At 37.5% G+C, this 27,139-nt stretch overlaps 1 protein-coding gene across 2 annotated transcripts; it reads left to right on the top strand.

Moving 5' to 3' along the window:
• Positions 1-43: 43 nt before the first annotated feature.
• Positions 44-27,114, top strand: AAMDC (adipogenesis associated Mth938 domain containing). 2 transcript variants are annotated; one of them, XM_036895515.2, is made up of 4 exons: positions 44-177; positions 5,593-5,741; positions 25,045-25,140; positions 26,939-27,114. In XM_036895515.2, the coding sequence occupies exons 2-4, from the start codon at positions 5,610-5,612 to the stop codon at positions 27,077-27,079; spliced, it is 369 nt and encodes a 122-aa protein (XP_036751410.1). In that variant the 5' UTR covers positions 44-177; positions 5,593-5,609; the 3' UTR covers positions 27,080-27,114. The 2 variants fall into 2 exon arrangements, with proteins under 2 accessions (XP_036751410.1, XP_036751412.1); XM_036895517.2 differs by having other exon boundaries at positions 70-220.
• The last annotated feature ends 25 nt before the right edge of the window (positions 27,115-27,139 follow it).

The raw sequence follows: 27,139 nt of genomic DNA, 5'->3' as shown, positions 1-27,139 counted from the left end.
TTTTAGGAACGGTGACCAATAGACTGGGAGGGGGTGGGGCTTCGCGCGACTACTGGCCTAAAAGCGTCCTCGGGGCGGGGCGAGTGGTGGGAGCGCCAGCCAGGAGGGCCTGATCGAGTCTGTGAGGTGAAGCCCCGGGTCGTGTGGGATCCCAGCTCTGCGGAGGGAGGGCGTCGCGTGAGTTTTGGAGGGACTTTGGGAACTGAAACTGGGCCACCAGGTAATGGGGGGAATTGAGAAGAGTGAATATGAAGCAGAAAAAAAGAATAGAATTTTTTAAAAGGCACAATTCTGGAGGTGGGGGGAGGGGAAGGGTCGAGAGGGGCTTCTAGTAGGGTGTTGGGATGGGACCTTTGTAAAGAGAAGCCTGCGAAAGTTTGCCGAGGGGTGTCACTGTCTTCTGGGTACAAGAATTGCGGCTGTGCTCGAAAAGCAAGGTCTGAGGAACGAGGGCCTGAGGCAGCAGGGCTCCGCGGGGATCATCAGTATGAGGAGCTGGGGCCCTGATAGGAGATCGGGGTCTCAAGTGACCAGCCTGCCCATGTGGACCAAGGTTGAGGGTACAGAGCCCTGCTCTGCGTCCCGGGGTGCGAGGGGTAGGGGCTCAGTTGAGGCACGATGTGAGAGGATAAGCTCTCTAGTGGACCAGGGTCGGAGGGTAGTCTAGGACTCCACCAAGGGCAGGCGTGATAGTAGACTTGGCGCAGGAGCAAAAAGCTGGTTAGAAGACAGGGTTCCGCTTTCCGGGGACAGCAGTAAACATTCTCCCACAAAGAATTTCAGCAAAGCCATCAATAACGCGAAGTAGAATGTGCAACTGGGGATGCACTGTGCATTATGGTTAGGAGCCTGAGCTTTGGAATTTAGCCAGACTTGACTCCTGACAGAACCGCTCCAGAACATTGCAGAAGATTCTTTATTTATTTGAACATCTGTGAAGTGGTGATAATAGTACCTACCTCATAGTAAATTGATTAGCACAATTTACTGGCACATTCTAAAAACTTTTAAAACGTCAGGTACTTTTATTTGAAAGGAGTTGATTAAATTCAAGTGTAATTTATATAGTTCACTACTTTATATAGTTTACTACTTTATATAGTTTACTTATATAGTGTACTGCTTTGAGCCAAATTGAGTGTGTATTTATAGCTTACATAGTACCTACTTCCTAAAAATAATTTGAAACAAGGTATCATAAAATACCTTGAAACCATGTAAAATAAAACAAGTTATGATTAAAGGACTAAAGAAATAAAGGCAAAAAATTTATTGGCAACAGAGAAAACGCTTACTACAATTAAAAATGGAATTTTCTCAGTAAAAAAGCGTAATACCATAATGATCTATATCATTCTTACTAACCAAATAAAGACTTACCAAGAGAGAACAATTCTATATTACAAAAATTTATTAACTAAAATACTGATTCCTAATCCCAAGTAATATATACAAACCCTTCGTAAAGGAAAAAAAATGTTCTTTGGAAGCTTATGAAATAGTCTTGAAAATTCCTGTTTAAGAAAAATACTGATGTAAAAAGAAACAAAAAAGGAAATACTGGTGTAAGAAAGTAATGTCTACACAATGGTGTGAATGTACTTCATGCCTTAAGCTATACACTTAAAAATAGCTAACATGGTAAATTTTATGTTATGTATATTTTACCACAATAAGGAGTAATAAAGAAAATTCTTATGTCAGGAAAATGTCTTTGGTTGTGAGTTATCATAGCAAAAGAGAAGTTTTAATTTAATATGTGGTAAAATATTGCTTTTAAGCCACACTGAAATGAAACGCAAAACTAAACTAAAACATAGAACTCTCATACTGCCAAGTGTAGATCCCTAGACCTGGAGACCTGAAGATCCCAGTGCAAGAAAAATCTGACCCAGAACACATCTTTATAAACAACAGTTTTGCAGAAAGATAGAAAAACCTCTATAAGATATTAATTGACCTTAAATGGCAGATACACAATATTAAGCAAAAGATTATCTTTGTGAAGAAATTGTGAAAGATCTTCAAACCAAAAGAAATATTAAATTATAGCATTTTGTGACCCTTAACCCCTGCTTCCCTTTTTGTCTCTTCACTTTCAGCTTTCCAGCACCTTACTTCCTCCTCTCCCATGGGGTTGTAAAATAACATCGAAAAAAAAAACATTTATACTATAGTTTTATTTTCTCAAAGCTCACTCTGTTATTCAAAGGGGGACTGATTAATAAGGTTAGCATTTCTGCCCTTTTGTAGTCCAGATTGGCATGTACACATCCAATCCCAGATTGGGAACAAAGTCCTGGGTATCAGAAGGTTATATCCAGCCAAAAGATAAGAGATGTTAAACTACAAAGCAAGGTTTAGGTCAGACTGTCACTAAGTCTGAAAAGAAAAGAAATGACAAACACCCATAGTACCACCACTTCTTCTTGTCTTTCTGGGCTAAGAGAAGTTGTGGGTTACATGAGTCTAATCCCAATTTATGTAGTTGAGTAACAGTTATGTATATCAGAATAGAATATAAAGATAGAAAAAGTAGCTTTTTTTCAAAAACCTATAATTGGTTTATTGCTACTGCCATGAAGCCTTTAAACCAGCATTAAATTACCTACACTCAGTCTAACTTCGTTTATGAATGAGAAATTAAGAAATTTCTTCAGATAGTTCAAATGTCACATCCTATTAGGGGGGAAAAAAACTCCTTAATTTGTTCATTTAGAATTAATGGCCCACTTATTCAAGATACCAAAAAGTTAAAACAACTGAAATGTTCATCAACCAGAGAATGGATAAATAGAGTGTGATACATTCCTGCAACGGACTACTACTCATACTGATGCATACCAGATACACACTACAACATGGGTGAATCTCAAAAGCATGTTGAGTGAAAGAAGACAGACAAAAAAGAGCTGGTACTTAAGAATTCCATCAATATCAATGTCTAGTCTATGGTAATAGGATCAAAATAATGGTTTCTTTAGAGTTTGGAAGGGGATTGGCTAAAAAGGTACACAAGGAAACTTCCTAGATTGGCAAATTTATATATTTGTCAAAACTCACTGAACTCTAAAGAGTAACTTTCCATTTTAACTGAATAATATATCTCAATTTTAAAAGTTAATGGCTTATTTCTCAGTTTTCTCAAATTGCATTGATAACAGTCTGCCTTAGAATAATTTATACATCCTTCTGCCTTCCCAACATATTATCTGCATTTTTTACCCAAATTTTTTACAGATATTATAAGCCTGATAAATGTATATCGAAGTGATTTAGACTCACTTGTGGAGTCAGTTTGGGGCATTCCTAATCAGTGATGAGCAAATTTACTTAGGTTTATTTAAAGCTCACATTTAAGAGTTAATACATCAAGAAGTGTGTGGATACATGTTATACACAGTGAAAAAAGTGTCAATGGAAGTAGGAATCCATGCTCCTCAACACAGTTGAATCAGAACATGTATGAAAATAATAGAAGTAATAATATAAATAAGATTTAATCCAGCTATTTCTGGTTCATCTAATGATAATGGAATTATGTTTACTGAAGAAAGCATTTTTAAAGTGTCTTACCATATATTTTCTTAAGAGTTATGCATTAGTCTATTCATTTCTCTTAAAAGCCTGGCTGAGAGCAGTTTCTGATGGAATAAAGATTTTTACTAAAAGAAAAATTATATCAAGCAACTGCCTGTATTATAATGTATTACACCTCATATTGTAGCTATGTGTCTACACGTTTTAACTTTACTATTAGATAATTGAGGACAGGAATCACATTGTGCAGTTTGGTATCTTGTACAGCAAAAAACAAATATTCATTGGAATGGACTAGAAAGGCTTTACTGGCTGGTAAGATATTAAGATACTGTACTTACATGCCGGTTGTGGAAGAGCCCTGCCCTGAGCATACAAAGTAACACTGGCTGTCCCAGTATCTCTTCAACAACTCCCAGCAACTGAATATTCGATACTGACAGAGCAGACCCTATTCTAGCACTCCACTCCCATTTTGATGTAGTCAATGCCCATGCTATCCTCATTATTTTGAATATGTCCCTAACCTAAAGCAATGGTTTTTAAACTATGGGTTGTGACCCACCAGTACATTTTAAAGTCTGGTGAATCAAGCCAGAATTATTTTAAAAACGAAGAAGAGTAAAAATAGAAAACATGAAATATGTGTGTTGTGTGTGTGGATTAATGATATAAAATTTATTTGTTGCTGTGGTCAGGCAGAGTTTGAAACATTCCTCTTAGCATTACATGTGGAGGAAAATGAATGAATAAACTGGATCTTTATCACATGATTATGACAGAGGAAACATATTATTGGGTAAAATTTCTGTTTTAACTCCATACTCCCAGATAACAGCTAAGCATGAGTAAAGTAGTTATCATATATCCTTCATTCAGTAAAATTTTATGACATGTCAGGCACATAGTTTTCCAAATGCCAAGCAGAACTATGTTGGCAAAATATTCAATACTGTTAAGATGACACTCAAATATCTGGTGAATCATTAAGATGAAATTGGTTTTTGTGTCAAATACTTGAAGTTGGAAGTAAAAGACAAACAGGCTTAAACAATAAAGGGAATTTATTGCCTCACATAATTGAAAAGACCAATGGTAGTTCATCCTTGAGGTGTGGTCTGATCAGATGGTAATTCTGTTTCTTGGTGCTTCTCTGTTTTGCCTTCTGCATCAGCCAAATTTTCAGGCTGATTTCCCTCATAGCAGTCTCAGTTTCAAGGAACCTTTCTATATTCTATATTTTCTAGACTCAGAATTCCTCCAAAAAAGACCTAAAATTGACACTAATTGGTCCAACTGAGTTCACATATTCAACCCTGAACCAGTGTAACTAGTGTAAAAAGTGAAAGGAGAAGGTATTTGATGCTTTAGCCTAGGACACTGCTTCATTCCTAATGCTAGAGGAACAATTGGTGTATCAAAACCACATGGAGTCAATATAGTAAGAGGATAAAACAATTAAAAAATATGTGCACTCAGCAACAGCCCTAATTTATATGAAGCAAAAATTGATAGAATTGAAAGGAGAATTAGAGGCTTCAGCAATAATACTTGGAAACTTCAATATCCCCAATAATGGCCAACTAGGACAACTGGGCAGAACTGTCAACAAATAAGTAGGCTTGAACAACACTATAAAATAACTAGACATAACTGGTTATTTTGAAAGTTTGTCAAGCTTTACAGTTGCCTTTTGGGAAAAGGATGTGTCAGCCTCCATCATGCTGAAGTAAATCTCCACCTTTTGGTTTTATCTCAAAAAATATCCTGAGATGTCCTCCAGAGACTAAGGAGTAACTGTAGTATCTAGTTTCTATAGTTGGATGATTCAGGATCCCAAGAATAACATTTAACTTTTTAGACCTCTGGAGAAGAAGTGACAACCACATAAATGAGAAAGATGGTTCTTAACTCACAGAAGACCAGGGATTACTGTATCTTCTATAGAGTATTATGTCTTAAAATATTTACATATCATATAGCTCCTGTATTTTGGAACTGTTTCAACCTTACTTTGTAAGTGGTTTAGTATATTTCTCCTTTTTTTTTCAGAGTTCAGTTAAGTTCCTATGTCTTCCCCTGAAATTGCTTCCCTCTCATGGGGGCAGATGAAAGTACAAGGCTCTACTAAAATCTATAAGGATTGCAAAGTGTGGCCAGGTGGCAGTCGGGCTTGGGATTGGAGAGAAACAGGAACTGAGGTAAGATGTTAGTCTTTGGTTAACACTGCATGAGGCTGACCAAGTGATTTCCAACCTCCTAAGCCATAATGACCTAGTGAAAAATAACTTTTCTCTCTCTCTCTTTTTCTTGAGATGTAGTTCACCAACCATTAAATTCATCCTTTTAAAGTATGCAATCCACTGGACTTTTTTGTTGTCATAAGCTTGTGCAATAATTACCACTACTAATTCCAGAATATACTTATTCTTCATACCATTAGCAGTCCTGGCCCATTCTTCCCTCCCTGCAACTCCTGGCAACTACTAATCTACTTTCTGTTGCCATAGATGGGCCTACTCTAGACATTTCATATAAGCAGAATTATTCAGCTCTCTTAGGTATATACCTAGGTTTGGAAATGTTGGTGTCTCACCTGAGGGGGGTTGCCCCAGGGTAAGTTCACTCTGGATTTGGTGAGACCGAATAAAAATAGAATGTAAGGGGTAAAGGGGCCTATACCAAGCTTTATTCTCACAAGGTCAGGTCGAGTGCAGGAACCACACATCTGCCTCTGGGGTAGTTTGCATGCAGTCTCAGTCTCTTCCTCTGGGCAGAGAACTGGGTGGAGCTCTTTAATAGTAACACCAGCAATAATGCTCATTGCCAACTGTGTAAGCATTAGCCTAGCAATAAGCCAATTATGTCACCAAGTTTAGGGGCAGATGAGGATCCTGGCCATAGGAACTTCTAGTTTTCCTACATTTGGGTCATATGGTAACTCTGTGTGTAATCTTTTGAAGAACTGCCAAACTGTTTTCCACAGCAGCTGCACCATTTGACATTTTAGATTTTAGGAATGTATGCTGGTTCCAATTTTTTTAAGTCTCTCCTCAGCATTTTCTATTGTTTGTTTGGTTTGGTTTTTATTATACCATCATAGTAGTTGTAAAATGTTATCTCATTGTAGTTTGAATTTGCATTTCCCTTGTATTGCACTTCCTGCAGTATTCTCAGTGTGCCATGCCCAAGGTAGAGTATCCATTCTCTGACTGGCAGTTGGATGACAGAATGGAGCCCTACCACTCAACCACCCACACCTATAATCTAGTCTCAGCAACAGGCAGCTGGAGCAGGATGAGAAACACTGAAGTCCTGTTTCTCCCAGGAAGAAAGCCTTCCAGTTGATAGCTGAGAAGAGAAATAGCCCTATGTTCTTGGCTGCAACAGTCTGGAATGAAATCTGCCTCACTGAGCTGGGAGGATGGGGGCAGGCAGCAGTATTTTTTTACAGACTATACATTCTTACCTTCCCTACCAAATAGTTGTAGATTTTCTTGAGTAGATGTTTTCTCATTTGCTCTTTGCTCTTTGGACCATTTCCAAAGGCTTTGAGTGGTTTTCTGTTTTTCTGATTTTGGGGGTTTTGTTAAATTTATTGTTGTCTTTTTTTACTTTTTTGAATTTTTTATTGTTTCTTTCAATAATTTTCACTAGGAACAGGTTGTGGAGCTCTTCAGGCTATAATGATGAAAGTTGATCCTTCAGTTTTGAAGAGTAGTTTTGTTGGATATAGAATCCTTGATTGACAGTCTTTTGTTTCAGTATTTTGAATATGTCATCCCATTTTTTTTTCTTTTTGGCCCTTTGGTTATTCATGAGAAATTAACTATTATTCTTAATAAAGGTCCCTTGGATTTGACAAGTCACTTTTCTATTGCTGCTTTCAAAATTCTCTTTGCCTTTAGCTTTTGACACTTTGACGGCTGTGTGTCTGTGAGTAGATTTCTTTGTATTTATCCTACTTGGAATATGTTGAGCTTCATGGACATGCAGATTGTTGTTTTCCATCAAATTTGGGGAGTTTTCAGCCATTATTTCCTCAAATATTCTTTCTGCTCCTTCTGTCTCCCTGTAACATTCATTAGGAGTATACTGATATGTTTTATGGTGTCCTACAGGTGTCTGAGGCTCTGTTTATTGTCCCCATTCCTTTTTTTTTCCTTTTTCTCAGATGGGATAATCTCAATTGACCTGTTTTTCAGTTGAGTTCATTCTTACCTGCTGCTGAGCCTGTTTAATGAAAATTTCATTTCAGTTATTATATTTTCAACCTTAGCATTTCTAAGTTGTCCCTTAAAATAATTTTTATCTCTTTATTGGTATTCTCAGTGTGATAAGACACAGTTCTCATATTTTCCTTTAGTTCTTTGAATATGGTTTCCTGAAACAGTAATTGGGCAGAGGTTTCCTTACATGCCTGGCAACAATAGATGTTCCAGTTTTGCTGAGTGGCTGTGTATGCACTTTCGGGTTGTATAGTCAACACTCACACAGGCAATGTAAAACTCTGCCTGCTTCTTGCTGATGCAGTCTCAAGGTTAGCCAGAGTATGACCATAGGGCTCTCTCATGTCATTTCTGAGCATGTGCACAACCCTAGACACATGTATGGCCTTTTCAATAATAAGTTTCATATGAAAGCTTCTCAAAGCCCCCTATGACACCTAATTTCCCAGTTTTACCTTTTGAGTTATTTGGTTAACTTTTAGTTTGCCCTGTTATCTACCTCCTCAGGGAGCTGCACTGTTAAACAGTTGTCTCTGACTGTTCTTGACAAACTTCTTTAGGGAAAGGGGCCGTTTGCACTGGCAAACTCCAAGTCAGATCAAATGAAGAGCCTGTGGGAATATGAAGGAACTTTAATACATTACTCCATCTTGCATAACTGCCAAGCTGGTGGTTTTCACTGTGATGGTAGCTTGCTTTTCAAGGCTACCACAGAACTGGTGACAGCATATATGAGAATAGGGCAAATTAAAGATACACAGAGCTCACTTTTCTGCCTTGTTTTTCTTTAATAAATGCACCTTGATTTGCTGGCAATCTTCATTAATTTCCAGAGTACAGAAAAAGTTGATTCTGACCACTTTTGCCAATGTTCTTGCTTTTATGGAGGAGAGGATTTTCAGAGGTTCTTAATCCATTTTAACTGATGTCAATCAGAAGTAACTATTTTGGGTTCATACTTATCCAGTGGTATGCTGGACATGGCTTTCACTGGTTTGTGATAACTGTTAAATTTTCAGGAATTTTGTAAGCCAGTTTTTAGACACAATCAGTACTAAAAACTAAATTATATAAACTTTAATAAATCATTTAAAACATAGGTAATGCATTTAAAATTAACTACTTCCTAATTATTTTACTACTACATCATTTCTTTCTACTGCATCATGATTCCTCTCATAAAGATTAAAAACTATAAAACCGTGAAGGTACCACTGATGATAATAGCAAAATAGGAAAGGGTTGTCATAAGTTCAGTTTCTGATCTTGTTAAGTTTCATTTTTCAGCAGGATGCTCAAGAGAAGATATTCTAAACTAGTTGGTAGATATGAATTGGAAAAGATGAGAGGAAAAGTTGAGGTGTTGATCTAGAGCTCATGGGCTTACAGGCAAAAGGACATAGGATCAAAGCTGTTAAGCTTTAGAGTCCTTATCTATAAAATGGAGATAATACCATTACCTATCTCAGAGTTGATCTAAGGATTAATGTACTGGGCTAGATATGGTACAGGCACTCAATAAATGAAGCTGTTATTGTTAGTTAGTAGTACTTTAGTTGGAAATGAAACAACAAATATGAAAACTATCAAGGAGGTGATATTGATAGGACAAGGTAATTTATTAGATTTACCAGATGAGAGAATTCTACCATGGAGATATAGGTACTTGGTGGTTCCATTCACTGAGATTAGATACATCAGAGGAGGAACAGTTGTGTTTGTGTTCAGGGCAGAGGCTGGGTAGAGAAAATGATTAATTTTCTTGGAATATGTTGAGCTTGAACTTACATTACGGTATCTAGTTAGAGATATCTGTAGACATTTAGATTCATAGATCTGGGCACTGTCACATTTTAGCTCAGTAATCTTAAACAAGTTATTTAGCCTTTCTGTGCATCATACATAAAAGGAGCATACTAATGTCTATCAAGGGTTGATGTAAGAGTCATACATAGGTTGGGAAGAATAAATTTTTATAATATGTATGTAGCTTGCCTTCATGTAAATTCCTTCTTTCAATCAGTATTTTTCAGTGTGATTCATGGACCTCTTGCATCAGAATCATCTAGAGTGCCTGTTTAAAATGCATGTTCTGTATCTTCCTTGCCTCTACCATCCAGCCTATGGAATCAGAATATCCTGGGAGTGGATTCTGGAAGATTTTACTTCATGGGGTTGCTTTGAATAGTAAATTTGTTCATCTTTGTAAAAGCATCTACCACAGTGCCTTTCACATAGTAGAGAATTGCTTTTTTAAATTACTTTTCTTCCATCCTTAAGTTACCTTGAACAGTGTATAGCACATAATAATGCTTGAGTCTGTTAGTTTCTCCCAATGTTACTACTGAAATGGCCAAATTACTTCTTTAGTTACTATTAAAAAATTACTGAATTATTTATTTGTAAAGAGTCTTAGACATGAAACACTCTGATTTATAGATCAAATGCTACTTAATAGCAATTCTTGAGAGAAGTGTCTGAGAGGGTTTAGGAGAGTTCTTATTATGTGGGACTACTACATTTGTTTATGCCATCAACTGATGGAGATACTATTTCATTTTTTTTAAGCTTTATACATATAGTAGCATTGTTCAGTCATTCTTTTTAATGAACCATCCCAAAACTTCATGCTGTATAATAATAAGCATTTAATATAATGCTTCTAGATCTAGTTGGAGTAGCTCTACTTCAGGCTGCAGTTATCAAGTTGCTGAGTGGACTGTGCTTTGTATGTCCCTTATCCTCCTCGGTCCAGCAGGCTATCCAGAATCTGTTCTTCTCACGATGATAAATGAAGCTCACAAGCATAAGCCAGACTGTGGAAGTATATTTCAAGGCTTTGCCCGTCCAAAGATCACTAACTTCGGTGGACATAGAAATATATTCTGTTCACAATAAGAGGTCAAGAGGAGTAAATATTTGCTGAACAATCATCCAAGCTATCAATATGTTCAAATGCATGTTGAACACCTGAATAAGTTGTTCCTTGGGTAACTTAAACCAAACATATTAAAAGCTAACTTCATTTCCTTTTCTCTACCCCACCCCACAAATATCCAGGTACTTTCTTATGTTCTCTATCATCTCCACATAGTAGTATCATTATCCAGTCACCTGAAAGAGAAATATCACAGGCACATTTTTTTCACTTTTCTCCTCCACTACCCATCACATCCAACAAAGGACATTTGTTGATATGGCTTTAGCAAGGTCTTTCATGTTTAGTCCCTCTAGCTGCCTCAGTTCTCTCACGTGGACTATGGCATCAGTCCTATCTGGTCTTTCTGCCTCTTATTCTACCCTTTTAGGTCAATCTTCTGTTAGAATTTCCAAAAGATACTAGCTGGTCATGTTAATGGTCTGCCTAGAAAACTTCAACAGCTTTCCAGAGACCTCAAAACTTAGCAAAAACTCCTTAGGATAGTTTTCAGAGCCATTTTTTAATGATACAGTTCCAAATTTTTCTTTCAGTCTCATCTTCTATACATTTGAAGACCTACTGTTCCATTCCAAATTTTGTTCCCTTATAAACCTACCGAGATTGTCCATTCCTCTCTACCTTTGCTAAAACCATTTCCTTTACTTGGAATGACCTGCTCTCCTTTGTACCTGTTGAAATCTTATATACCTTCAGTTCCTAGCTTTTGTATTGTCTCTTCTATGAGGCACTTGCTGATAATCCTTGTGAGATTGAGCTGCTTACTCCCTTCTCAGTATTTCTGTAATACTTTGTGCTACTTAGCACACAGTTCACCTATTTTAATGAGTGGGTATTTATCTGTTTTCCTCACTACATAGTGAACTAGAAGCATTTAGCACAGTGCTTATAAAGTTGGAGCACAATAAATGTTTGCTACATTGAATTTTTCATTATAAATGTCATTAAACAATTTTTTTCATCCTTTGTGATATTCCCTTTGAGGTAGAGGTTAATGTGATTTTTAAATTAATTTGAAAGGGAAAAAAAGCTGATTATATAGTGATTAAAGAATGGAAATATCAAAAAAAATTATTATATTCAACCAGTGTCCTTGAAATAATAAATACTACCACCTCCTGCCAAATCTTTACCAATCATTAGACAACTACTCTGTGCCTGGACAAATATAGCTTCTCCAGGGTCACACAACTAATAATTTCTGGAACTAAGATTTGAACCAGAATTTTCCTCTAAAACCCATTCTTTTCTACTGTTTCATACTGTCATTGCTCATTTCTACCCTGAAGCAGTAACTGTCTTATTGGAGAATAGTTTTCTATGTGGAAACATTCATAGGTAATTCATTTATATGTCCTTTCATTAGGCTGAAATGGGTGAAGAAGGAAGATATAACACAAGTGTAAAATTAAAAGTAAGCCAAACCAATTAGCAACCACCCAAAGAGAACTAAAGGAGATGTGGAAACTTTACCCCAACTTTTAGTTTTGAAGAATGTTAAACCTACAAAATGGCTGTATGACTAGTACAACAAGTACCCGTATACCCTTTATTTAAATCCTCAAGTTGTTAACATTTTACCATATTTGTTTTCTCTCTTTAAACAAACACACACAACACACACACACACTTACCCTCCCCCAAACATTTGAGACTAAATGGCATTTACAGATCAGCATGTCTTTCCTAAGAACATGAACTTTCTCCTACATAGCTCCAATACCGTTAACAAAAATGACGATATTATCACTGATACAATAATATCTAATACAGAGTCTTCAAATTTCCTAAGTCCCAAAAAAATCCTCTATCACTTTTTTTGGTTTTGTGGTTTTATTTTATATATATTTCAGGCCAATAGGTATAAAGTGGAACATATTTCTCAGAGGTGTAGAATTGACCAGACTAGAGGTTCCTGTGCTCAGGACAGTGCTACCTAAGTAAAGATAGCTGCTCCTGACCCTTTCTCCTTTTGAGTTTGTTTGCTTTTGCTTTTGTTGTCCCATTCATTCATCCTCTAAACCTGGTTGCCATGGAAAGACTGAGTTGAACTCTTCCAGTTTGAAGCTCTCCTGCCCCTTTTTTTCTAAATTTTGAAAAATTTCAAACCTATATAATGCATTTGAAAAAAATAAGCACATATAAACCATTAACCTAGATTCACCAGATGTAAACATTCTACCATGTTTGCTTTGTTTTTCTCTCTCTCTCATTTTTACTGAATCATTTGAAAAAAGTCACAGACATCATGACACATGAACCCTAAATACTTCAGCATATATCTACTAGAACAAAAGCATTCTTCCATAAATAATCACAATATCACACTCAAGAAACAAGACATTGATATATATTAATAACATTAAATATGATAACATTAAATAAATACTGATATAATATTAAGTATTAAATATGGAGTTTTTGCTTAATTTAGAGGTCTGTGGAAAACAGTTGAAATTTTCTAGACAGAGCAATGACATGACCAGCTTTATCTTTTCAAATTATAACAGAAGATAAACCTTAAAGAGGTAAAATAAGAGGCAGGAAGACCAAGGAAAAAATTGATGCCATAGTCCAGGTGAGAGAACTAAGGTTTGTTCTTTAATATTATATTAATGTTCCTATAAAATAGTCTTTTACAGCTGGCTTTCCTTTCAAATCTAAGATCCAATCAAATGTCATGCATTGCATTTTGTTGTCGTGTTTTTTAGTGTCTTAATTTAAAATGAATTCCTCACCATTCTTTTTCTCTTTTATCATAGTTAGTTTTGAAATATTAAGGCCAGTTGTTTCACAGAATAGCCCACAATTTAGATTTATTTGATTTTTTTTCTATTATGACTAGATTCAAGGTAATCATCTTTGGCAACAATGCTTCACAGGCAGTTATGTCTCATGTGCATTACATCTGGAGGTACATAAAGTCAATTTGCCCAGTTACTGATGTGGTTAAGTTTGATCATGTGCTTAAGATGATATCTACCAGCTTTCTCTCTGGTAAAAGAAACATTTTCTCATTCCTATTCAATAAGTAATTTGTACAGTTATAATTTGATACTTCGTAAATACCTTGTTTCCCAGCAATCTTTTCACCTAGTGGTTTTAGCATTAACCACTGATCCTTGCCTGAATTTTATTATTACTTTAGTGCTTACAAAATGGTGTTTTTTCCTATTTTATTATTACTTCTACATTCATTAGCTGGATTCTTCTGTAAAGAGCTTTCCCTCTGCCACTCTCACCATTTTTATTATCACCATGTGCTCATGTTTTCTTTTTTTATTTAATATGTGCTATGTTCTGAATGTTTGCATCCCCCCAAAATTCATATGTTGAAATTCTAACACCGAAGATGATAATATTAGGAATTAGGGCTTTGGGGAGGTGCTTAAATTATGAGGGTGGAGCCCTCGTGAATGGGAATAGTGCCTTAAAAAGAAGACTGCAGAGAAATCCCACCCACCAGGTGAGGACACAGTGAGAAGGCACCAGCTGTGAACCAGGAAGAGGGCCCGCACCCAGACTTGGCCGTGCTGGTGCCTTGATCTTAGACCTCCAGCCTCCAGAACTGTGAGAAATAAATTTCTGTTGTTTATAAGCTACCCAGTTTGTGGTATTTTGTTACAGCAACCTTAGCAGAATAAGATAATGTTTAGTCCATTACCATTATTAATATTTTTGAGGTTTAAATTCTCCAATATTTGACCAGTGTCCTTTTGACATGTTCCCATCAGTTTTTGACCACTGCCTTGCTTCCTGGTATAACATGATGTATTATCACGGGGTTCAGCCCCTTTTTTAGGAACCCTGGTTCCTTTTAGTGAGAAATGGTATCTAGAAACAAAGAGCTGTGTGTTAGGTGTTATGGTTGCTACTGGAATGTCACTACATCTAAGCCCTTTAAGTATACAAAGCCAGAAGATGTGTGCCTGTGTGTGATGAGTTCATACTGATGCCTCTAGTTTTAATTCAACATCATAAGATTCTTTTTCTTGTGCCCCACTTCTGTATCTGTGCCTTCCTTCTCCTACAATGAGAACCTTACTTCCCCAAACCATCAATATAAATTTATTTGATTTACATCAAAATGTAAATGTAGATGTGGATTTGTTACCCAATTCTGCTTTATGGAAGTCTGTACTATATTTTAGTAGTATCAATAATTGATGAACAGGACAATTTTGAAATGTAGAAATGATTAAATTTGTTAGTAAAAAATGAACAGCATTCCTTGTTGCATCTTTTGTTCAAAGTCAAAGTTGAAAGACTCTCCAAGAGAAAGGACTTTGCTGATTTTTCACTCTTTCAGAATCAACTGAAGCTCAAACATTCAAAAATATATAGGGATTGCTTAGTGGGTGCCAGGCATTGTCTTAAAGATAAATTACCTGTCCCTGCCTTCAAGGAACTTTACTGGGGAAGGAGGCAAGGAGACAGTTGTGATTGCTGTATTATGTGAGCCAAAAGAGGTACAATGGGGGCAGAGAAGTCACTCCTAAGACTGCCTGCTGAGTTGGGGGAGTATTCACAGAAGGTTTGCTCTTTGACCTAATTCTTGAAGGGGATGTTTCCCAGGTAAACCAGGAGACTAGTTTAAAGCAGGGAGATATATGTATGCAAACAGAAGTGTGAGGGAAATGCTAGAGTAGAATCATGGGGAAAGCTCCTCAGTTGGTCACCCGTATCTACGAACATTTATTTTTATAGGAAACTCTAATTAGGTTGTTGGGGTTAGATGGAGATGTAAGTCCCCTCCAAGCCCGAGATCCTATCACTTTGATTGTTGAGACTATTATGGTGGACTTCAATCTTAATGCAGGGATGAAATTTTAAAGTCAGCACTTAAGATGAAAATTGCTTATAGTCGAATCCCTCAAGAAGATGCCCTTAATGTTAGAACATCCTGGTTATCTTCAATAGTGGACCAGATAAAGTAGTTGCCTTGCATTTAGGGTCCCTGTTGTTTGAAAAATGCATATTGTAGTTGTAAACACTTGAAACGTAGGTGAGACAAAAGGCTCACACTGGTAACAGCAATTACGAAATTGAGATGGAAGGAATCACAGATGCGCGTCTACCATCTCATGCTCAATCCAGGGCATAGTCTTTCTGAGTAGAATGGCTGGATTATCCTCACTATTTAAATAATTCTTTCTTTTTATATGAAAATGTAGTTGAATTCTCATAAGGCAAATGTTCCTGTGACTCCCTTGTACATATTCTGCATGTAAGTACAGTCCCTTGTGGTGGTCCAGTGTGGTTAACTCCCTAATACCTGTTCTACCCCAAATGATTTATCTCTCCCGTCATGGTTTAGTTTAGGAATGAGTCTGTGGAATTAGTTAGGGTAAAGGTCAAGCTGCTGTAATAGAAATCCCAAAGTCCAGTGGCTTAAAGAAGAGCAATATATTTCTCTCTTTTATATATATGTTAGTGTGTACAGCCTAGGCTGGGCGCAGGGAGGACAGGTAAGAAGGGACTGCAGGAGGCCCAGGTCTTTTTCCCTCTGTGTTACTCCCCCATCCTCTAGAGCATTTGAATGGTGGGAACTGGTTGTAGCCATGCAAGAGCTCTAACTTGAAAGAAAGGAAAAGAGAAAAAAACTCAAACCCAATGTTTTAAGGCCCAAACCTAGGCATGCTATCATTTATTCTGCTCATACGCCATTGAATTTTACATTGGTGATAGCATAATCACACAGCCACCCTAGCTGCAAGGGGAGAACAGAAAATGGAGTCTCTAGTTAAGCAGACATGCCCCAGAAAAGGAGCAGAATGGATTTTCAAAGAACAGCTAGTGGTCTGCCACTATGAGATGTGAGCGGAAGTCTGCTAATGGACTTTTAGAAAAGATTTCCACTCTTCTGAATTAATACAGCAACATATTACTAGACCACCCATCTGTTTTTAATATTTTGAGAACTGTATGTGTATAAAAGCTATTGCCTTTGCAATCCTATATATTTTATACCGTGCATTTTAAAACTTTATTCTGAAAAGGGAGCCATGGGCTTCACCAGATTGCCAGAGTAGCCTGTGGCACACACACACACAAAAATGGGTCTCTGCCCTGGTAGAGGCAGGAAGATCATTTAAAAAGCTGTTAATTCAGACAAGCAGTAATGAGCATGTGACTCAGGCAGTGTCCACAGGGGACAGATTCCAAGGATCCTTTAACCTTAACTCACAGATTTTGCTTTTATCAGCAACACAGTCAGATAACAGCATTGCTACACATTCACTTCATTGTGGCAGAAGGAAATGTTTCATTGAAAGTGTAATTTAGGAATGTTTTCTTTTCAAATTTAACATAAAATAGGGGGAAATGTCCAAGCCTTGTAGGATGCCACCCTGTTGTTTAGCCCACAAAACAGATAATAGCTGGACATTTCCCCACAATTAACAGCTTTCCCCCAAGAGAAAAACAATAATCTTTTATGGCCTCATGTTGTGAGATGGAAAGCCTCTTAAGGAAGAGGAACAGAATTAGATGCTCACTAAGGGAAGAGAGCTTTAGTGGTTTGCCCTGAGGGATCGGAGGAAGCAGAGGAGTTGCTGGTGGCAGCTTGAGGGCACTTCAGTAACAGGCTGATGCTCCAGTCACAGCCTCTGCACAAGGCTGTGCATAATCACCCTCCGGTGCCTGGATCCACAGGCTGTTGCAGAATTCTCTTTCACTGCTCTGTACGTGACATCCTGGGCCTGTGGTATAGCACACAACAGCAGAATTCGTCACTTCAGTGCCATTGATCCAGCCACTCTGATGGACTGCAGCTCTCCAGGCTGAATCTCCAGAGGGTTAAGCTTTTGCACTCTTCTGATATTTCAATGATTTTGCACAGCGGCCTTCTTTCCTTATTCTAGAATGTGAGCTCTTAAAGTCTGCGGATCACTCTGAGGAGCTCTCCAACCCTGAGCTGTGATTCTGTCAAATATTTACCTTGATCCTATCCCCAGAAACAAACTCTAGGTTCTTCCTATCATAATTGTTCAACTCAGAATTGGTCCCAGAGCTGTGGAACTAAAAAGGGCATCTAATCCAATGCTTTTATGTTCTTTAAGAACCAATTATTGTAATAAACTGAAAAAATATTCCCTTTAAAAAATTTTATGAACCTAAATAACCTTATAGAAAAAGAATCTAATTTTTCCTGGTCTCTTCTGGTGTTGGTGGAGAACAGGGAAAGCTGGAGGCAGGGAGATTGCCCAGAGCCACCTGGGCACTAGCTCTGCATCCTTTCCCACAATCCTTTTCCCTTGCTGCTGATCAGTTTGAGTCACCCTTTGACATTCAGGTGTTCTGCTTGTCAATAATCAACTTAGAACACTTATTGTTATTCCCTTAAACATAAGCTCATACAGACTTAGTGTAGACTCCTTACAAAGGTGCTGAAGCATATTAGTGAGAAACTGGCTTCGTTACCTGCTCTGGAAAACTCACTGCCTGCCTGGATAGTCAGCGGCATTTGCACACCCCACAAGGAATCAAGAGACATGGAGAAGCCGGCAAATATACTCTGCATCTGCTTCTGCTTTGTGTAGCCACCTGGCTTCTAAGTTTTGTTTCCTTGGCTAAATAAATTAGGAAGCAGTGAGTGTGTATGTGTGTCTGTATGTGATCTCCTCATAATCTATTATCCTGCCATAATCTACACTTAAAAAAAAACATTTTGAAATGATTTCAGATCACTTGAAATTATTTATTAGAAAGAATTAATAGTGTTAGAAAGAATTCCCATGTTTACTCAAATCCAAATATAACATATTTTTATCATCCTCTCCTGATATTTTTTCTGAACTGTTGTATATATTATACCCCTATACTCCCATACAGATGTATTTCCCCCAAAACAAGGACATCCTTTTTTTTCTTCTGTTGTTTTTTGTTTTATTTATTAATTTTTTTTATCATTAATCTACACTTACATGAAGAACATTATGTTTACTAGACTCCCCCCTTCACCAAGTCCCCCCCCACAAACCCCATTACAGTCACTGTCCATCAGTGTAGTAAGATGCTGTAGACTCACTACTTGTCTTCTCTGTGTTGCACAGCCCTCCCTGTGCCCCCCCCCCGCACATTATACATGCTAATCATAATGCCCCCTTTCTTTTTCCCTGCCCTTATCCCTCCCTTCCCACCCCTCCTGCCCAGTGCCTTTCCCTTTGGTAACCATTAGTCCATTCTTGGGTTCTGTGAGTCTGCTGCTGTTTTGTTCCTTCAGTTTTTTTGTTCTTATACTCTACATATGAGTGAAATCATTTGGTACTTGTCTTTCTCCACCTGGCTTATTTCACTGAGCATAATACCCTCTAGCTCCAACCTTGTTGTTCCAAATGGTAGGATTTGTTTTCTTCTTATGGCTTAATAATATTCCACTGTGTATATGTACCACATCTTCTTTATCCATTCATCTACTGATGGACATTTAGGCTGCTTCCATTTCTTGGCTATTGTAAATAGTGCTGCGATAAATATAAGGCTGCATCTGTCTTTTTCAAACTGGGCTGCTGCATTCTTAGGGTAAATTCCTAGAAGTAGAATTCCTGGGTCAAATGGTATTTCTATTTTAAGCATTTTGAGGAACCTCCATACTGCTTTCCACAATGGTTGAACTAATTTACATTCCCACCAGCAGTGTAGGAGGGTTCCCCTTTTTCCACAACCTCGCCAATATTTGTTGTTGTTTGTCTTTTGGATGGTGGCATTCCTTACTGGTGTGAGGTGATACCTCATGGTTTTAATTTGCATTTCGCTGATGACAAGTGATGTTGAGCATCTTTTAATGTGTCTATTGGCCATCTGAATTTCTTCTTTAGAGAACTGTCTGTTCAGCTCCTCTGCCCATTTTTTAATTGGATTATTTGCTTTTTGTTTGTGGAGGTGTGTGAGCTCTTTACCTATTTTGGATGTCAACCCTTTATCGGATCTGTCATTTATTAATATAGTCTCCCATACTGTAGGATACCTTTTTGTTCTATTGATGGTGTCCTTTGCTGTACAGAAGCTTTTCAGCTTGATATAGTCCCACCTGTTCATTTTTGCTTTTGTTTCCCTTGCCAAGGGAGATACGTTCATGAAGAAGTCACTCATGTTTATGTCAGTGAGATCTATGTTTTTTCTAAGAGTTTTATGGTTTCATGACTTACATTCAGGTCTTTGATCCATTTCAAATTTACTTTTGCGTATGGGGTTAGACAGTGATCCATCTCATTCTCTTACATGTAGCTATCCAGTTTTGCCAGCACCATCTGTTGAAGGGACTGTCATTTCCCCATTGTATGTCCATGGCTCCTTTATCGTATATTAATTGACCATATATGTCTGGGTTAATGTTTGGAGTCTCTATTCTGTTCCACTGGTCTGTGGCTCTGTTCCTGTGCCAGTACCAAATTGTCTTGATTACTGTGGCTTTGTAGTAGAGCTTGAAGTTGGGGAGCGAGATTACCCCCCCCCCTTTATTTTTCCTTCTCAGGATTGCTTTGGCTATTCAGGGTCTTTGACAGTTCCATATGAATTTTAGTTCCATATGAAAAAACTGGAACTATTTGTTCCAGTTCACTGAAGAATGCTGTTGGTAATTTGATAGGGATTGGATAAAATCTGTATATTGCTTTGGGCAGGATGGCCATTTTGACGATATTAATTCTTCCTAGCCAGGAGCATGGGATGAGTTTCCATTTGTTAGTGTCCTCTTTAATTTCTCTTAAGAGTGTCTTGTAGTTTTCATGGTATAGATCTTTCACTTCTTTGGTTAGGTTTATTCCTAGGTATTTTATTCTTTTTGATGCGATTGTGAATGGAATTGTTTTCCTGATTTCTCTTTCTATTAGTTCATTGTTAGTGTATAGGAATGCCACAGATTTCTGTGTGTTAATTTTGTATCCTGCAACTTTGCTGAATTCCAATATTAGTTCTAGTAGTTTTGGAGTGGAGTCTTTAGGGTTTTTTATGTACAATATCATGTCATCTGCAAAAAGTGACAGTTTAACCTCATCTTTACCAATCTGGATTCCTTGTATTTCTTTGTTTTGTCTAATTGCCGTGGCTAGGACCTCCAGTACTATGTTGAATAACAGTGGGGAGAGTGGACAGCCTGTCTTGTTCCTGATCTCAGAGGAAAAGCTTTCAGCCTCTCGCTATTCAGTATGATGTTAGCTGTGGGTTTATCATATATGGCCTTTACTATATTGAGGTACTTGCCCTCTATGCCCATTTTGTTGAGAGTTTTTATCATGAGTGGATGTTGAATTTTGTCAAATGCTTTTTCAGCATTTATAGAGATGATCATGTGGTTTTTGTCCTTCTTTTTGTTGATGTGGTGGATGATGTTGAGGATTTTTGAATGCTGTACCATCCTTGCATCCCTGGGATGAATCCCACATGGTCATGGTGTATGATCCTTTTGATGTATTTTTGAATTCGGTTTGCTAATGTTTTGTTGAGTATTTTTGCATCTACGTTCATCAGGGATATTGGTCTGTAGTTTCATTTTTGGTGGGGTCTTTGCCTGGTTTTGGTATTTGGGTGATGTTGGCTTCATAGAATGAGTTTGGGAGTATTCCCTCCTCTTCTATTTTTTGGAAACCTTTATGGAGAATGGGTATTATGTCTTTCTTCTCTGTATGTCTGATAAAATTCTGAGGTGAATCCATCTGGCCCGGGGGTTTTGTTCTTGGGTAGTATTTTGATTACCGCTTCAATTTCATTGCTGGTAATTGGTCTGTTTAGATTTTCTGTTTCTTTCTGGGTCAGTCTTGGAAGGTTGTATTTTTCTGGGAAGTTGTCCATTTCTCCTAGGTTTTCTAGCTTGTTAGCATGTAGGTTTTCATAGTATTGTGTAATAATTCTTTGTATTTCTGTGGGGTCCGTCATGATGTTTCCTTTCTCATTTCTGATTCTGTTGTGTGTTGATTCTCTTTTTCTCTTAATAAGTCTGGCTAGAGGCTTATCTATTTTGTTTATTTTCTTGAAGAACCAGCTCTTGGTTTCATTGATTTTTTTCTATTGCTTTATTCTTCTCAATTTTATTTATTTATTCTCTGATCTTTATTATGAAGGACATCCTTTTATATAATCACAATACAATAATCAAAATCAGGAAATAACAGTGATATATTATCTAATATATAGACCTTATTAATATTTTGCGAATGACCTAACACGTGTTACATTTACTTGTCATATTAATGGAATCATATAGTATGTAATCTTTTGAGACTTGCTTTTTTCACTTAACATAATACATTTTAGATTCATCCATGTTACTGTATCAATAATTTGTTCCTTTTTTATTGCTGCTATTCCATTGTTGGATCTTAACACAATCTGTTCATCTATTAACCAATTGGTGAAAATTGGGTTTCCAGTTGGGGACTACTCCGAGTAAAGCTGCTGCGGATGACTGTGGTTAACACTGATATATGATACATGTGAAAGTTGTTGAGTAAATCCCAAGAGCTCATCACAAGGGAAACATTTTTTCTTTTCTTTTTATATCTGTATGAGATGCTGCTGTTAGCTAAACTTACTGTGGTAATCATTTCATGATATATGAAAAACAGATCTCATCATAGACGTAAAACAGATCATTGTGCTGTACACCGTAAACGTATACAGTAGTGTATGTCTATTATATCTTAATACAACTGGGAAAAAAATCTAGAGTAGGATATGCTGCTTCAAAGTCTGGGAAATAAAAGATTTAACATGCCTACCTCACCAAAAAAACCTGCTGTGAACGTTCATGTACAGATGAGTTTTCATTTCTCTAGGATAAATACCCAGGAGTATGATTGCTGAGTTGCATTAAGTATGTGATTAACTTAATGAGAAAATGCCAAACTGTTTCCCAGAGTAGCTGTACATTTTACATTTCTACTAGCTCTGTCGCAAAGGTTCAACTTGTCTGAATCCTCATCAATATTTGATATATCATTGTGACTTTAATATGCACTTCCTTAGCAACTTAGGATATGGAGTGCCTTTTCATGTTCTTCATAGCCATCCACCTATCGTCAGTAAAGTGTTTGTTCAGATACTTTAGCCATTTTTAAAAACTTGGATTGTTTTCAATCATTGTGTTTCAAAAGTTCTTTATATACTCTGAATGCCAATTCTTTGTCATATTTGTGATGTCCAAAGTTATTCTACCAGTCTGTAGATTTTCTTGATGAATTGGCCCTTTAAGGATAATGAGATGACACTCTTTATTTCTAGTAACACTTCCTGATATTAATCTTAATCTGATATTAGTATAATCACTCCATCTTTCTTAGTGTTTGCATTTTACACCTTTTTATCCTTTTATTTTCAAACTGTCTCTATACTTTGTATGTCCTTATATTTAAAATGCATACCTTGTAAATAGCATTTAGTTGGATCTTGCTTTTTAAAACAATCTTTGCCTTTAATTAGACACATTAGTATAGTTATGTTTAAGTGTTTTATCTTGCTATTTCTTTGTTTATCCTCATGCTTTTCATTTCTTCTTTGCTTTGGGGTTAGTCAAGTATTTTTTAATATTCCATTCTGTCTCCTATTGTTTTTTTAGCTCTTGTGTGTGTATATGTGTGTGTGTGTATGTGTGTGTGTGTGATTACTTTAGGGAAGATTCAGGCTTACACTTAAAAACTAATAATTATGTGTACCTTTAATGGGGCAGTCGCTGAGCTAAGCACACTCTATGTGGTCATTAGACTTTTTTCCTTCAAGCTCCAACAAAGTTGCCCCCTAGGGTGTAGTATTCTAATGAAGTACACTGAACCAGAAGATGAACGTGTTTTAGTTCAAATCCCATCTCTACCACTTAATAATTTTGTCTTCTTGGCCAGTGTGTATATATTTTTGTGAGCTTCAGTTTCCTTACCTATAAAAAGGAGAGAATAGAAGCTTTTGTGCTACCTCATAGGATCATTATGCAGATCACATGGAATAAATGCTACAGATTAGGAAAACTGCTAGTATAAACAGGTAAGAGTATTATTGCAGGATTTAGTGAAAAGTCTCATATTTGCTCTCCTCACACCTTTTATAAAAATAAAAATTTCAATCCTATCTCTTCTAAACCATCATCTTTCTAGGCCCCCCCGAAAAAACCCTCTTTTTTGGGTACAATTGTTGTCTTCTTGGTATTTTCAGCAACTCTCTCCTATACCATCTCTAATTGTGCTTAGAATATGCCCCTTCCACAACCACTGCTTCAAACATCCTCCTACTCCTACTCCTAGGTCAGAACAGCATGTCTTCTGTGACAGTTTCCACTCATATTTATTCTTTCCCCCTTCCGAGATCCTCCACTCTATTTTATCTCAGCCTGTTGTTAAGTATTCCCACATGTTCACTGATTGTACCTGACTAAAGCTCCTCCAAGGACTATCTGGTTCTCAGTATTTCCAGTGCCTGGTATAGGGCCCAGTACAGAGTACGTGCTCAGCAAATGCTCCTTGACTGAGTAACAGGATCGAGATAGACAAATCAGGGAAGGAAGTCTCTCTCTCTCTGAGCCTCAGTGCTGACAGTGTCATCCCTGTGCAGATACCTAACAGCTGAAATCCATTATGTACCAGCTGGGCTAGTAGTTGCCACACTGACTTGCATTAGCATCTTTGCTGAAGTGTAAGCAGTTGAGAAACCACCATACTTTAATGTTGGATTAATGTTCATTAAACACCTTACCTTAAATATCCCTGGGAAAATCTGGGAAGACTTTACAGAGTGATAGGCAAGTTTTAAAGCGTCAGTAAAGGTTCCCCTGAGTTAAGTGGGAAAGGGGCTCAGAAGAAGGAAACAGTGTGGAGATTCTTAGGAAATCTTTCCCCAGTCCAGATTTTGGCATGGTGTGCAGCTGCTTTCTCCTGCCTCATCTCTTCCCACGCCTTCACCTGTCACTATACTTCAGTCAGGCTGAACTGCCTGTAGTGCACTAGGTTTCTCCTTTGAGCCTTTGTACATGGTATTCCCTGTATTTGGAGTAAATGTCACCTCTTCTGGGATGCCTTCCCTGAACACTGACCACCTACCCTGACATGCTAAGTCTGAACATTCCTCTATGTTCTCACAACACCCTGAACTTACTTCCTTGTAGCACTTGTAAAACTACAGACATATTTTTTTAGTCTTCCATATTTTCACTACATTTAGAGCTCCCTAAGGGCAGTGCTGTATCATCTGTTATTCCCAGGGCACAGAATGATGCTTGGCACAAAGTAAACAAACCTCAGTAAACATTTATTCAGTGAATTAATGGGTGAATGAAGGAATCCCACAAGAATGCTGATTGCAAAGAAAGATTATAAAAGAGAAAATAGCTGGTATACTTTCTCTTTCTATGTCCAGCATTCTCCTGGTGTGCAGCCTGCAGATGTGGAGGAAGTTGTCAAGAAGGGTGTACAGACCCTTGTGATTGGCCGAGGGATGAGTGAGGCCTTGAAGGTAGGCATGGGTGAAAATACCATCCCTGAGGACAGCTGGTAATCTCTTGGGCCTTTACCTTAGAGTTATGTCCTTCTGGGAGTTCATCTCTGTATATCATGTACTGAACCAGTGGGTACCTTGGGGTAAAAGATGGCCGACTACCCTCCCTGAATCAGACTTGGACTCTCCAGTCTCTACCTAACCCTAGGCCTGTGTTGTTTCAACTATTTTTCAGAAGTTCCCCAATCCTGGAATTTCTTAAGCCCTATAGCTATTAATATTTGGTCCTTTAGATTTTTATAGTATTTTACACTTTCATAGTACATTTTATACTACTCTTATTTTTCTTTTCTTGGACACACTGAACTTGTGCTTTTTCTCCCCTTTATTGTAAATACAGTAAAAAGTTATTATTTTACATACAGAAATAATACATGCTTACTATAAAAGCGTCAGTGCAGAAGTATAGAAGTAAAGAGGTGAGAGATATCCCCTCCCCAATCTCCATGTTTTGATGTATACTGCTCTAGTTCTCTCTACACATCTGCAAATGTATACACACTTACAGTTATAGGTATATATGTATATACTCAAAACCATTTTTCATAGAGGATTACACTGTATATATTGTTCTATAACTTTTTTTTCACTTACATTATTACATTATGGACATAAGTGTATAGTGATTTACCTCATTCTTTCCTCTATATAGATGTCCTAAATCCAGTTCCCTACTCACGAAGATGCCCTTTATTTAGTTTTTTAGTTAAACTATTTTTCCCCCATTAAAATAATTGCTATTTGTAAGGCTATTGTTGCTATAAAATTGTTCAAACATATAGGAAAGTAATATAGGGCGAAAAATTATTTCACTCCATGCTCTAAGGAGGCAGAGTCTAATTAAAATCTGTTTAAAGTAATATTCTGGACAAGCCAGAGTTGAGAAAATATATCCAATAATAGCTGCCACTATTGAGAATCTTTTATATAAACTCATTTACAAGTATTTATTTATTTATTACCTGCTATGGCTTAGACACAACTCTAGGCACTGGGGACAATAAGATAAATAAAACAAACAAGGTTCATGGCCCTCTTGGAAAATAAAAGGTAGACAGTTTTAGATTGTAATAAATGCTATGAAGAAAATGGTGACTTAGGAGGAGCTGCTCTAAATGGGTGGTCAGACACCTGAGGAGGTCAAACATTTGAGCTGCAGTATAAATACATTAGTTAACTTCATCCTCATACCAACCCTGTGATAGATCATCCCATTTTATAGGGGATGAAATTAGGGTTGACAAATTTTAAACAGCTGGCCTTAAGGTCTCTTGTTTGGTCCATGACAAAGTTAGAATTTAGACTCAGGTTGGACTGACTCAAAACATTTTAACATTTACATCTAGACATTTTATATACCTTAGCTGAATTGGTTCTCATACCAACTGTGTGAGTTAGGTACTTTTAGCTCTATTTCAGACATAGAAACAAAGGGTCAGAGATTCACTTACCCAAGGGAGCACTGCTAGTAAGGACTTAAATCCCAGACTGACTCCAAAATGCATCCTCTTTTCCATTTCCATTTCACCTGAGCCTTATACATACATACATACATACCATGATACTTCTGTCAGCTTCTTGGATGCCTTTTTAACTCCCTGGGGCTCACTGCCAAATTTTGGACTGGTGACTTGCTGGGTGATCAAAGACTGACAGCTGTCCCTGTCCACTTCTGTAGAGTACACTTGCCTCATGGCAGGAAAGGAAACCTTGGGTGGCCTTCCCCCAACTTACTTGTCTTTTTCCTTCTTCCCAGGTGCCTCCATCAACTGTGGAGTACGTCCAGAAACAAGGCATTGATGTGCGGGTCCTCCAGACAGAGCAGGCAGTGAAGGAGTACAATGCCTTGGCTGCCCAAGGTGTCAGGGTGGGCGGGGTCTTCCATTCCACCTGCTGACGGGCCCTTCAGAGGTAAATAAATCACTAAGCAGAGATGCCTGTGACCATCACTCTCGCC

This window comes from Manis pentadactyla, chromosome 9, assembly GCF_030020395.1.
Source record: "Manis pentadactyla isolate mManPen7 chromosome 9, mManPen7.hap1, whole genome shotgun sequence".
NCBI classification, from domain to species: domain Eukaryota; kingdom Metazoa; phylum Chordata; class Mammalia; order Pholidota; family Manidae; genus Manis; species Manis pentadactyla.
This window is presented reverse-complemented; position numbering and strand designations above follow the sequence as displayed.

Excerpts from the sequence above, each read along its gene's own strand:
- AAMDC (XM_036895515.2), top strand. The coding sequence starts at position 5,610 with ATGTCTTCCCCTGAAATTGCTTCCCTCTCATGGGGGCAGATGAAAGTA. Across the intron at positions 5,742-25,044 it reads GGAGAGAAACAGGAACTGAG|CATTCTCCTGGTGTGCAGCC; the intron begins GTAAGATGTTAG and ends TTCTATGTCCAG. Across the intron at positions 25,141-26,938 it reads GGATGAGTGAGGCCTTGAAG|GTGCCTCCATCAACTGTGGA; the intron begins GTAGGCATGGGT and ends CCTTCTTCCCAG.